General features: G+C 40.5%; 1 protein-coding gene across 1 annotated transcript in view; it reads right to left on the bottom strand.

Moving 5' to 3' along the window:
* The window catches only part of Rbl1 (RB transcriptional corepressor like 1), a 64619-nt gene that overhangs the window by 40724 nt on the left and 10751 nt on the right, over positions 1–13144 (bottom strand). The window contains exons 7-11 of the mRNA XM_052184120.1: positions 12260–12309; positions 10967–11153; positions 9850–10016; positions 6366–6478; positions 6074–6177 (exon numbers count right to left, since the gene is read on the bottom strand). Of these exons, the coding sequence (XP_052040080.1) occupies positions 6074–6177; positions 6366–6478; positions 9850–10016; positions 10967–11153; positions 12260–12309 (621 nt within the window). The remainder of the gene's footprint in view (positions 1–6073; positions 6178–6365; positions 6479–9849; positions 10017–10966; positions 11154–12259; positions 12310–13144) is intronic.

Raw genomic sequence — 13144 nt, forward strand, 5'->3', positions numbered from 1 at the left:
TAGGGGTTGAGAGACATGCTTAGTGGCTAAGAGGAATGGTAGCTCTTCTAGAGGACTCAAGTCCCAATATCAGCATGGCAGCTCACAACCAGCTGGACCTCCAGTCCCAATGACCTTTTCTAGCCTCCTTGGGCACTTCATGCACATGGTGCATAGTGGTCATGCATTTAGGCAAAACACGCACAAGAATAAAAGTAAAGGAAAAAAACCTTTAAAAAGGAACTTCAAAATGAGATGTGGTTTCTACATTGTACTGAAATGGCGAGATATCTATACCAGTAGAATGAGAGTCTCAGTCTCAGTCTCTCTCTCTCTCTCTCTCTCTCTCTCTCTCTCTCTCTCTCTCTCTCTCTCTCACACACACACACACACACACACAGAAAATACATACGAAGAGAAGCTAGAGCCTTTAAAAAAAAAAGGTCAAGAAACCCATGACAAGACAGAAAAGGCAGGCAGGCAGAAGAGGAGAGGTGTATCTTTCCACAGGCTGTCTTTTTTAGCACTGGAAGAGAGGAAAGTAGAAAGGGTAAGGAAAGAACAGGATAAAAAAGGAAAGGGAAATAAATGGTAGATTTAAGCTTTACCACATTCATAATTAAATGAAAGTGGGCTAAAATTGCCAGTTAAAAGACAGAGATGACAGAGCAGATCCAAAAAAAAAAAAAAAAAAAAAAACATGGCCTACACTGGGAATAGCAGTACATGCCTGTAATTTCAGCTCTGAGAAGGCTGAGACAGGGGGATAATCACTGTAGGTCCATCAGAGCCTACTCGGCAAATTCAAGGCTGTCTTGGCTACATGAGGCTCTTTCAGGCCCACCCCTCAGAAAAAAAAAAATACTTAACTCAAATATTTGCCTCCTACAAGAAACTGTAATAGTAGAGGTTGCTTGGGAAGCAAAACAATGGAGAAAGGTATACCCTCAAACATTAACCAAAAAGAAGCGGGAACCATTAGAAAGACTCCATAGCAAAATTACCAGGGTCAGAGAGGGGATACTATAGGGTGACAAAAAGATCAATTTACAGAGAAGACAAGGGAGCAATCTTAAATACGTATGCACTAAACAGCAAAGCATCAAATATGAAAAGAAAAAACTGATAGATTTGAATGAGACAAATTCATAATTATATCTAAGCATTTCAGTATCCCTCTTAGTGACTGGTAGAAGCAAGCAAAAAATCAGCAAGAAAATAGACTCAGCACCATCATGAAAAACAATATCAGAGATAACACAAATCACAATGTGATGAAATACAACTGGACGGTTAAAGAACATTCCACACAACAGAAGAATATACATTTTCTTCAAGGTTTTATAGAACATTACCAAGATAAACTCCATCTTAGGCTATAAAACATAACATCAATAAATTAAAAGAGGTGGATTCACACTATGTGTTATAAAACTGTAACTACTATAATTATTACCCTAGTGCTGAGTGGGTGTGAGACAAAGGGCCAGCATGAAGGTCTTCCTCTCTTCTCGTAACAGAGAGTTCTGTGCAGTAGACACCATTTATTTGTGGTTTCATTTTCTGAGGTTTCTTTCCTTTGCCCACAGTCTTAATTCAAAAATCTTAACGAACAACTACAGACACTAATTCTTACGTTTTAAATTGTGTGCTCTTCTGAGCAGTGTAACAAGGCAGCAGACTGTCTCAGCCTCTCCCCTGTGGATGGGAATCATCCCTTTGTCTGGCAGATCCATACTGTATATGCTACCTGCTCACTAGCCATTAGTAGTAGTGATCATGATGTGGTTTCTCAGGGCTTATGTTTAAGTACCCCTCATTTTACTTAATAATGACCCTAATGTGCAAGAGTAGAGACAGTAGCAATTTGGACACGACAAGCAGGAACCACAACGTGCTTTGTGTAGGGGATTAAAGGATAATAAGGTATCTTGAGAGATATAAGGATAAAAGGACAATAAGGTATTTTGAGAGAGATGGAAAATATTCACATAACTTTTAGTATAATATCTTGTTGTAACTATTATTATTAGTAACTATTAGTGCTATGCTCTCACTGTGCCTGAATAAACTTCATTAGCCAGGCACGATGACACGTCTGTTACCCCAGCACTTGGGAAGCAGAGCAAGAAGATTGTTGCTAACTTTGGCAACATAATGAGACCTCATCTCATAAAACAAAATCAGGCTGGTGAGTTGGCTTGGCAAGTAAGGGTTTTTGCCACCAAGTCTGAGGACAAGTTCAATCCACCAAGGTAAAAGAAAAAGAACCTAAAGCCGTCCTCATACCTCCACATGTCTACTCCAGCATGCATGTTCAGAAGTACAAGTCCATGCTTAACAGCTGTTCCAAAACTCCAAAGCAAACCAATTTTATCACATATTCATATGTATATGAAGAAACAGAAACATAGGGATAAGAGCTTTCTGAAAACGATCACCCTCCCCAGAGAAGGGGCCACTAGGCCGTGACTTTGTTCTGGTTACACAACCCACACATGACACCTATAGAAGGCTGAAAACCATTTTACAGTCAATTTCTTTGTTTTGATACTGTACTGCTTAAGTTGTAAGCCCTGTAGAAAGATGATCTCTCTGTTACATTTGCAACTTTCTATGAATGTATAACTATTTCAAAACGAAAGTAAAATTTTTACTTCTCCCTTAGGTGTTCCATTAAGATGTTAGCATAAACCACAAAAGACAAATGCATGAAAGCCAAGAAAAAGAACCAATACTAAAGAAATAAGATGGAAATTCTAGGGTGTGACAAAGAAATGCTTTTGTAATAGTCCACACCATCCATACACATCTACCTGTTGCTGCCAGAACAGAAGATGGGATGATTCTAGGACTGACTGCATATCGCACAGAGGGAAGGAGGCGGAAGCAGCTTATGCTAGGTGTAACTTTGGAGAAAATTTCTTAAAGGGGCTGAAGTGATGGCTCAGGTCAGAGCACTTGGAGCCAAGCCTGCAACCTGAGTCTGATGTCCAGAACCTACATGGAGGAGAGAGAGAAGCTAACTCCTGCACACTGTCCTCGGACCGCCACATGCACAGCACACTATGGTGTAAGGCGATATCCATCCCTCCCCCAAATACATAAATGCATAGTAAATGTACAAAAGAAAAAGAAAATACTTTTAGCAGTCCTTGAGGTTATTAGACTTGGTCAAATATTCAAAGAAAACTGTTCATTGTGGGTTTTTTTTTTTAAAGAAAAACAAATACTATTTTACAATTTATGAAGCTCTGAGTTATAAACAAATTGATAATTGCTTTTATTTTATTTTGGTTTTTTTCAAGACAGGGTTTCTCTGTGTAGCCCTGGCTGTCCTAGAACTCATTCTGTAAATTAGGCTGGCCTTGAACTCAGAAATCCACCTGCCTCTGCCTCACAAGTCCTGGGATTAAAGTTGACAATTGTAAGCCTAATAATCTGAGAGGTAGACAAAGCTCACTTACAGAGAGAGAACACTAACGGAATACCAAAGATGATGTTTAAATAGTTGACCTTTCTACACCAACATGGATAGCCTGGATGTATCAAAATCAACAACAGAAATTTATAAAGGGGCTGGAGGGATGGCTCAGTGGTTAAGAGCACTGACTGCTTTCCCAGAGGTCTTGAGTTCAATTCCCAGCAACCACATGGTGGCTTACAACCATGACCTTCAGTTCTAAGGGATCCGATGCCCTCTTCTGGTATGTCTGAAGACAGCTACAGTGAACTCACATAAAATAAATAAGTAAAATCTTAAAAAAAAAAAAAAGAAAGAAAAGAAAAAAAGAAAAAAGAAAAAAAGAAAGAAATTTAAGAAGAAAACTTTGTCCACATCTGCCATAAACTGCAGATTCCCCACAAAGCCTGTGCAAACACCACTTCCCATAACAAAGCTCCCAGGGCTGGACTGCAGATGGCACAGCTGTGTGGGCTTGCTGCACTGGGCCAGGGCAGGGGCACTGAAGCACTGGGGTGGGGCAGGGGAGGGAGGGCCCATGCACTTGCCGCTCAGCTTTGTATTCCAAAGGTTTTTCATCCAACTTGGGTAATTGTCCAAAACAAAAAACAACAAAATACAAAAACAAAAACCCATGAGAAGATACCTTTGATTTTCTGGAGACCAGAAACCCAGACTTACTGCTGAATACCAGCTGTGAAGCTTTCAGGAACTGGTCAGAACCACCGTGGCCTTGAGGGGGGAGCTACCAGACTCAGAAGAAAACATTATGAAGCTACTTTTACACAAAGAAGCTGGGAGCAGTTTAAAGAGCAGTCCATTCCAAATCCGCTATGTCTTCTGAGAAAGAAATATCAGGCAAAAACATTTATAAAGAAAGCATTATTTTAAAAAAAGGGAATTAATTTTGCTTGGAAAACCAAAAAGATCTCAATCAGCACATTTAGTATCTGAAAGCTTCTAAGAGGCTAAAGATAAATCTGCTCAGAGAAAGGTGAGGACTGAACATCAGGCTTGGAAGAATCTGTCCAGTGCACATAAGCAGGCATATATTCAGCTTGCTAAAGATGATTTCTTTGCAATAATGAAGTCTTAGGAAAAGCAGGTGGCTGAAGTTGGACAAAGTGATCAGTCGTGGTGTAAAACAATCAGGTGACATCACTGAGTACTGGCTGGTTTTGTGTGCCAACTTGACACAAGCTGGAGTTAACACAGAGAAAGGAGCCTCTCTTGAGAAAAATGCCTCCATGACACCCAGCTGTAAGGCATTCCCTCAATTAGTGATCAAGGGTCTGTGGGTGGTGCCATCCCGGGGCTGGTAGTCCTAGGGTCTATAAGAAAGCAAGCTGAGCAAGCCAGGGGAAGCAAGCCAGTAAGGAACATCCCTCCATGGCCTCTGCATCAGTTCCTGCTTCCTGACCTGCTTGATTTCCAGTCCTGACTTCCTTTGATGATGAACAGCAATGTGGAAGTGTAAGATGAATAAACCTTTTCCTCCCCAACTTGCTTCTTGGTCATGATGTTTGTGCAGGAATAGAAACCCTGACTAAGATAACTGAGAATTAAGGGAGAAGACATGATTAGGCATAAGAAACCAACTATGTCTCAAGGTCTCAAGTTGTTGTCAAACTAGAAAGGATAAAGCTGGTTAACACTTGACATTCAAGCTGGGCAGTGGTGGCGCATACCTTTAATCCCAGCACTTGGGAGGCAGAGGCAGGCGGATTTCTGAGTTTGAGGCCAGCCTGGTCTACAGAGTGAGTTCCAGGACAGCCAGGGCTACACAGAGAAACCCTGTCTAGAAAAACACCAAAAAAAAAACAAAACCCAAAAAACCAAAAACAAAAAACCACTTGACATTCAGTTCCTTTTTTCGGTAGCTCACTGAATACATTTCTATTCCTGCCAAGTTCAGCCTTTGCTTAAGAACTGGAGGAGACTGTCCATGCAGATGGTGGTGAACAATTCTGCTGCCAATGGAGGCAGAGACGGTGATGCTTCTACACTGAAGACATTACTGTGGGTGTGTGAAGTTTTTACACTGGTGACAATCACATGTAAGTGTGTGCTCTTATGTTCTGGGACCACAACTGTTTTCACAACTGTTGCAGAGCTATGGTCTGTGTTTTCTTTTTTTTTTTTTTTTTTTTTTTTGGTTTTTTCTTTTTTTTTTTTGGTTTTTTCGAGACAGGGTTTCTCTGTATAGTCCTGGCTGTCCTGGAAATCACTCTGTAGACCAGGCTGGCCTCAAACTCAGAAATCCGCCTGCCTCTGCTTCCCAGAGTGCTGGGATTACAGGCGTGCGCCACCACTGCCCGGCCTAACTGTGTTTTCAAAGTAGCTTCTAAACTCACTAGGTGAGATGTATCCTAGGCATAAATCCTAGAGTTCATGGCTGTACACACAAGTGAGTGAAATTTTTCTAGTAGAGTGTAAATCTCTTTTTCATAATCTCCCTCATAATCTTTTTCTTCAACTAAACACTAAGAAATTATGTAAGTTTTTATTGCTTATATTGTATAGAATAAAAAAATCTTACTTTTTTAGAAAGAGAAAACAAACTAACAAAAAGCAAGCTCGTCTTCTGTGGTAGGCCAGCCAGAAGGCCGGCTGGGAGGTGGGTTTACTTACTGTCATGTCCATCCCGTGCAGGCGGCGTGTCTCCTGGATCACAATCGTCTCCAGGATTTTATAATACAAAATTTCTGCCAGTTTTAGTCTGTTTACAGCAAAGTCTACAGAAAACAGAGGAGACAAGTGCTATTCAAATAGTGATGACAAAAGCAAACTCAACTGTAAACCGGTACATTAACTGCAAGAGAAGGGAACTTGACTGTGGGGACATTCTTTCTCCATACTTAATGCTGTCTGTGGGACAGTATCCATACTTAATACTGTGCCAATTTTAATCTTCTTTTCTTACCTATGTGAGATCCTGGCTGTTTATCTGTTGACTGGGTATAGTGTTGGCAAAAAGTCTCTCCTATTTCTTTCACAATTTTTATAATGTTTCCCATAGGATTCCGCAGACAAGATCTACAAAATACAAGAGAAAGCTGCTTATCAGGAAAACCCAGATTACCAACATTGTTCCAGATTCTTCAAGAATCACTTAAGGGTTGGCATCTAGCTCAGTGACAGACAGCTTGCCTAGCACACCCAGGACCATAGAATATAGACACACACACACACACACACACACACACAGAGAGAGAGAGAGAGAGAGAGAGAGAGAGAGAGAGAGACTTGTGTGCACACAGAGTCTAGTGAGCTCAGCACTAAGATACAAACCATAAAGATCATGAATTCAAGAGCAGCCTGGGCTGCACAGCTGAAGAACAAACAAAACTCAAAACTAAAAACCAGTAGTTTTTAGTGACCAACATTCTATTTTCAATTATTAGCTTATAAATATAAAGTCGCATATATAAACAACATATAATAAAGTTATGTAGTCCCAATAAATTTCTATATTAAAATTAGTTACAAGAGCAAAATTGCACATGTAAAAAAATTATATATAAAATTTTTACAAAATTGACTCTTACTATACATTATATAACTGCAAGCACACACTCTGCTCTTATGGCTGCCTTACTTTACTTTGTATTCTCAAGGTAGATACACTGTGGCATGGGACCTGCTTTCCTGAGGCTAAATAATACCTTATTCCCTGTCTACAAAAACTGATTTTTGATTCATTCACCTGTGGGTATTCTGCTTCCACATACTGATGATTGTGAATAATGGTGCAGGGAACACAGCATACAAATGCCCCTTTAAATGCTATTTTCAGCATATGAGAGGCAGAGGCAGGCAGAGGCAGAGGCAGAGGCAGAGGCAGAGGCAGAGGCAGAGGCAGAGGCAGAGGCAGAGGCAGAGGCAGAGGCAGGCAGATCTCCGAGTTCCAGGCCAGCCAGAACTATAGACTGAGGCCCTGTCTCAGTAACAACAGCAAAACCACATAACAACAAAAGATGTTACTTTTAATTATTTGAAAATATTTTCTAGAAGTTGTATTAACCAAATGTACTGGCTGGTTTTGTGTGACAACTTAACACAACCTGGAGTTATCACAGAGAAAGGAGCCTCCCTTGAGGAAATGCCTCCATGAGATCCCAACTGTAAGGCATTTTCGTTTTTTGTTTTTGTTTTTTTTGGATTTGATTTTTTTGAGACAGGGTTTCTCTGTATAGTCCTGGCTGTCCTGGAACTCACTCTGTAGACCAGGCTGGCCTCAAACTCAGAAATCCACCTGCCTCTGCCTCCCAGAGTGCTGGGATTACAGGCGTGCGCCACCACCGCCCGGCTGTAAGGCATTTTCAAATTTAGTGATCAAGGATGGGAGAGTCCTGACTATTGTGGATGGTGCCATCTTTTGGCTGGTGGTCCCAGGTTATATAAGAACGCATGCTGAGCAAGCCAGGGGAATCAAGCCAGTAAGAAACATCCCTCCATGGCCTCTGCATCCGCTCCTGCTTCCTGCCCTGCTTGAGTTCCTGTCCTGACTTCCTTTAGTGAAGGGCAGTAATATGGAAAGTGTAAGCTGAATAATTCCTTTCCTTCCCAACTTGCTTCTTGGTCATGATGTTTTGTGCAGGAATAGAAACTCTGACTAAGACAAATTGGTACCAGCACAGTGGGGCATTCCTGTGAAAACCTGACTATGTTTGGGGGAGGACTGTGGAAGGACTGGAATTTTGGGCTAGAAGATCCACTGGGTGTTAAGAACTCTGTAAGATGTTCTGTAGGAGCTTGGAAGACAATGTTGAGAAAGTGTAGAAGATGGAAGCCTGGCTTTAAAATTTCAGAGGGATGCTTAAAGACTTTTATCAGGGTCATTGCTTTTTGGATTATAAAGATCCTGTGGTTTTGGTTAGCTGGGGCTGAAGAATCCACTGTAGTTAACAAGATGCCAGAACTATGAAAATGAAGCCTTTGTGTAACTGGGACAATTGATTCTGGTTGGCTGGAGCTAAGAAATTAGCAGTGATTAAGAAGAGACCAGCATCATTGAGGTGACATCTTCTGGGAAGTGTTTTCTGAGAGCACAAAGAAACTGTGTTCCAGAGATTGATGGCAGACTTGGTAATGTAAGAGTCACCCAGGTGGTACTGGTTTTGAAAGCATGAAGAGAGATCATGAAGAGCAGCTGAGGCTCAGCACTGTGAGAGGCCAGGGAAGGCCATTGGTGAAGGTGCAGCCTCAGTTCCAATTGACAGCCCAGGACTGAAGGGGTCACGCAAAGGATTTGAGGCTTGGCACCATGAAAAGAGCCTATGAGAGCCTGTTAGTGAAGTCTAGTTGCAGCACCAAAACCTGACTAAGACACCAAGTCATATGATAATCAACTTTTCTTTTTAAAACATTACTGTGTGATGGTCTATGTGTGGACACAGGATACTGTGGGAGAACTGGCTCTCTTTCTACGATGAGATCAAATTCAGGCTGTCAGACTGTGTAATAGTCACTTTTTCCCAATGAATCTTCACACACCCAAGTGTGAAGTCTGAGAAAACATTTTACATTATGATTGCACGATTTTCCAATACTCAACAAGAATGTCCCAGGATTCTAATTTCTTAATTAATTATATTCCCATTCAGAGTAACACTCCTGATTCCAACTTTTGATTTTTGGGTAGACATGGCAATTGTAATGGGAAGGAGGTAACTGCCCACTCTGGGCTTGGTTCGCACTTCTCCAGATAGTGAGGCTCAGTGCTCTTTCATATGTCTATTACCTGTTCGTTTGTCTCTCTGGAAAAATATCTGAGTGCTTTAAACGTTTTTACAAATTTGTAAATGTGTGTGGGTGAAGAGAGGATGCATGAAGGTCAGAGGGGGCTGCTCCATAGTCTGTAGGACTCAGGGACTGGCCTTATCAAGCATTTGATGAGCCGCCTGACCAGCCAGCTTTAAGCATTTTTAGTTATGTTATTTTGCCAGATATGGTAGCACACACTTGGTGCCTGCTTGAACACAAAATGCATGTAGTGCCCACAGAGGCCAAAGAAGATGCCAGTCTGATGTGGGTGCTCAGAATGAAATCTTGGATCTCTGCAAAAGCAACAAGTACTATTAACTGCTGGCTCATCTTTCTGGTCCAGGAGTATGCATATAATTAATAATAATAATAATAATAATAATAAGTATTATTATTATTAACTTATTTTGTGTATATGTGTGAGCACGTGTAGCCGTCAGAGGATATGTAGAATTGATCTCTCTTCTTCCACCATGTGGGAACTAAGCATCAAACTCAGGGCATCAGACTTGGCAGCCAAAGATAAAAGTGCTTTTATCTTTGTCCCATATACTCCCAGTCTCAAAAATACCGACTATATTAAAAACATAACTGAACAAAAAAAATCTGATTTTAATAAAACACAAAGATGACATACTTACTCAAAAATATTCAGAAGTTGCTCACTTGGTGCGTTTTTTAATCCAGCCACAATACTTTGTAATCGGCTTACGCTTTGAGTAGCTGAAGCAACAGGCGTGGTGACTGCCTCTTTTTCTTGTAAATACCGCCGTCCAGTGAGTGGGGTAGAAGGTGCAAATGACCGTTTCTGTCACAAAAGGAAACAGTGTCGACTTTTATTATTTATTTATTTGCTTATTTATTTTTCGTTTTTTAAAAACAGGGTTTCTCTGTGCAACAGGGTTTCCCTGGCTGTCCTGGTCTGCTCTGCACAGCAGGCTGGCCTCAAACTCACAGAGACCCACCTGCTTCTACCTCCTGACGGCTTAAAGGAATGCACCTCCATGCCCGACAAAAATGTTTAAGGTAAAGGAGTTATGTCCTGTGACCAAATGTCTAATGCAGTGTGTCCCATCTTCTGTATTCGTATTTACAGGTACCTTACTTATTCTTTTCTTCCTTAACAGGTTATTCACCAGGTGTCTATCAATATTATGCTAATGACATTTGTACAACTGAATCATACTTCATATCTGTAGTCTCATTTATATCACACAACATATCCAAAAAATAATGTCTACCTACTTTAATTTTATACATGAGGAAGTGGGCACAGGTAAGTATAAAATTTGTGCTAATGAAGTCAACAGTCTGCAAGGTGAATTCCCATCCACCTTAGTCTCTAACCAATCTCACATGGAAACACAGAATTAAGCCTTGGCCCTCAACACCCCAGTCTACAGCTACATAGCAAAAATCAGTCAGAGCAGTTTGTGTCAGGCGCAGGGAAGTAAACACAATTCTGAAGCCACGTAACACAGGCTAAGCTGAAGCAAAGGGACCTGTAAGAAAGTATGTGCTATGTCAAAAGACACATGGGATGGCACACCCGGTGCGCTTGGAAAGTGTACATAAAGCATGACCAACAGCAGGAGTAAGTAGTATAGACGACAAATTACCTTTTAGGGCTTTCATGGGCAATAGGAATTAGTAGAAGAAATGCAATATCTAACGTGAAAGCTGCCTCTGCAGTTAGTAGAACGAGAGAGAGAAAAGACAAGCATCGTTCACAACTGAGGCCAGGCTAGGTTCTATTACTTTTTCAAAGTGTTGTTGAAGGTTGCATTCCGCACTGGCCTGTGATGTCAGTTTCCCAAAAGGGGTGTCAGCAGTGAACTTTCGAGGTGTTCCAATCTCCTCCTCTGCATCTGCTCCCAGAAAGATCCTCTCATCGAAGTCCCCGACAGTTAGAACGTACTCTTCATACTCCTTGTTCACTGCTTTGCTGCAAAGAGAACTGCTTTAAGCGCAGAGGAAAACTGAGCTCTACAACTTATCTATCTCAGCATAAAAGCAGATTCAGACAATAGCTTGGGGGAAATGATAACTTTGTATCTTCATTACCTTTATTTTTTAAGAATCTCAGAGGCTCCCACCTGATTATGAACATTCATGACAATCACAGCAGTAACTTACCTTGAAGCGCAAGTCAAAGCAAACTATATACTTAATTTTAAAACAGTGACACAAATTGAGAACAGAAGGTAACATCTGGGGGGCTGGAGAGATGGCTCAGTGGTTAAGAGCACTGACTACTCTTCTGAAGGTCCTGAGTTCAAATCCCAGCAACCACATGGCAGCTCACAACCATCTGTAATGGGATCTGATGTTCTCTTCTAGGGTGTCTGAAGTGTACACAGCTACAGTGTATTTACATATATAATAAATAAATCTTTAAAAAAAAAGACTTGTTAAAAAAAAGAAAGTAACATCTGAGCACTGAGGAAATAAGAGTTGCTTTGAAATGAGGAAATTTTCAGTTGCTAACATTAATTAATTGGAAGAATATAAAATCAAACATAGATGTACTGTATTTCCGAGTTCTTACAGGAGTATAATTGTTTCAAATGCAAATGTTTCTTAAATGTATTCAGACAACAATGTTGAGTGACAATTCCATTCAATGCCATTAAAGCAAGATTTTGAATATGAAGAAGTTACCTTTATACTTAATGTTTCACTCAACAAATTTCAACAATTTTTTTTTTTTTTCCGAGACAGGGTTTCTCTGTATAGCTCTGGCTGTCCTGGAACTCACTCTGTAGACCAGGCTGGCCTCGAACTCAGAAATCCGCCTGCCTCTGCCTCCCAGAGTGCTGGGATTACAGGCATGCGCCACCACCGCCCGGCCAATTTCAACAAATTTGATATGCTATATACTATTTGGAATGGATCTTTACTTATTACCTATATGATCTCATGTAGCCTAGGCTGGCCTCAAGCTCACTATGTAGCAAGGATGGCCTTGAACTTCTGATCCTCCTGCCACCATGTGCCCGAGCTGACATTACATACAGGTGTGTACCACCACACCCATCTGTAAATACTTACCTATTATCAGTAAAACTGGAAAGATCCAAGAGACATTCACCTTTTAAAATCTGCCAACAAAAAAATAATTTAGAGAATATTAACATACACAAAAAAGAGATTTAAAAGACTATTTTCACATAAATATATATAACACATGCAAAAAACTATTAAAAATTTCAGACCAGGGGATCAAGTCATGGCTCAGCAGTTAACAGCACTGGCTGCTCTTGCAAAGGACCTAGATCCTATCCCTAGCACCCACATTGAGGTTCATGACCATCTGTAACTCCAGTTCTAGAAGAGCCAATGTCTCTTCTGACCTTGCACACATGTAGTGCACATACATATACACAAACATACATAGAATTATTTAACTAAATATAATTTTCAAAAGAAAAGAACATTTAAACCAGTAAAACCTCCATCATGAAATATTAAACCAAATTAAAGTCAAATTTCATTGTTCTTTAGCACCATCTCCCAATTAAAGTAAAATCAAGGTCTTTTGGTTATAATGATCCTAGATTGCATTTGGGACCTTAGTCATGCTAAGTGAGCACTACACAACTATACCATTGTACTACACAGCCTAAAGGCAAATTTTCAAAATACTTCAAGGCTAGTCTATGGCAATGCTTTACAAAATTTTAAAAATATTTGTATTAATTCTTTAAGAACTTCATAAATGTTATTTTGACTTTATTTATACCTCCTAATTACTCCCAAATCTCCTCCACCTCCCTCCACTCAATTAAATAACCCACTGACTCCCATGTGTACTGCTTATACAGTGGGACACACCAGCAGGGTCATCCACTGAGTGTGGTTAACCTACCATGAACCAAACCATTAAAAAGAGACTCTCCATCCCTGAAGCTTGACTAAGTTCCTCAGTTAGGAATG

The sequence above is a fragment of the Apodemus sylvaticus genome, chromosome 5 (genome assembly GCF_947179515.1).
Source record: "Apodemus sylvaticus chromosome 5, mApoSyl1.1, whole genome shotgun sequence".
In the NCBI taxonomy this organism is placed as follows: Eukaryota; Metazoa; Chordata; class Mammalia; order Rodentia; family Muridae; genus Apodemus; species Apodemus sylvaticus.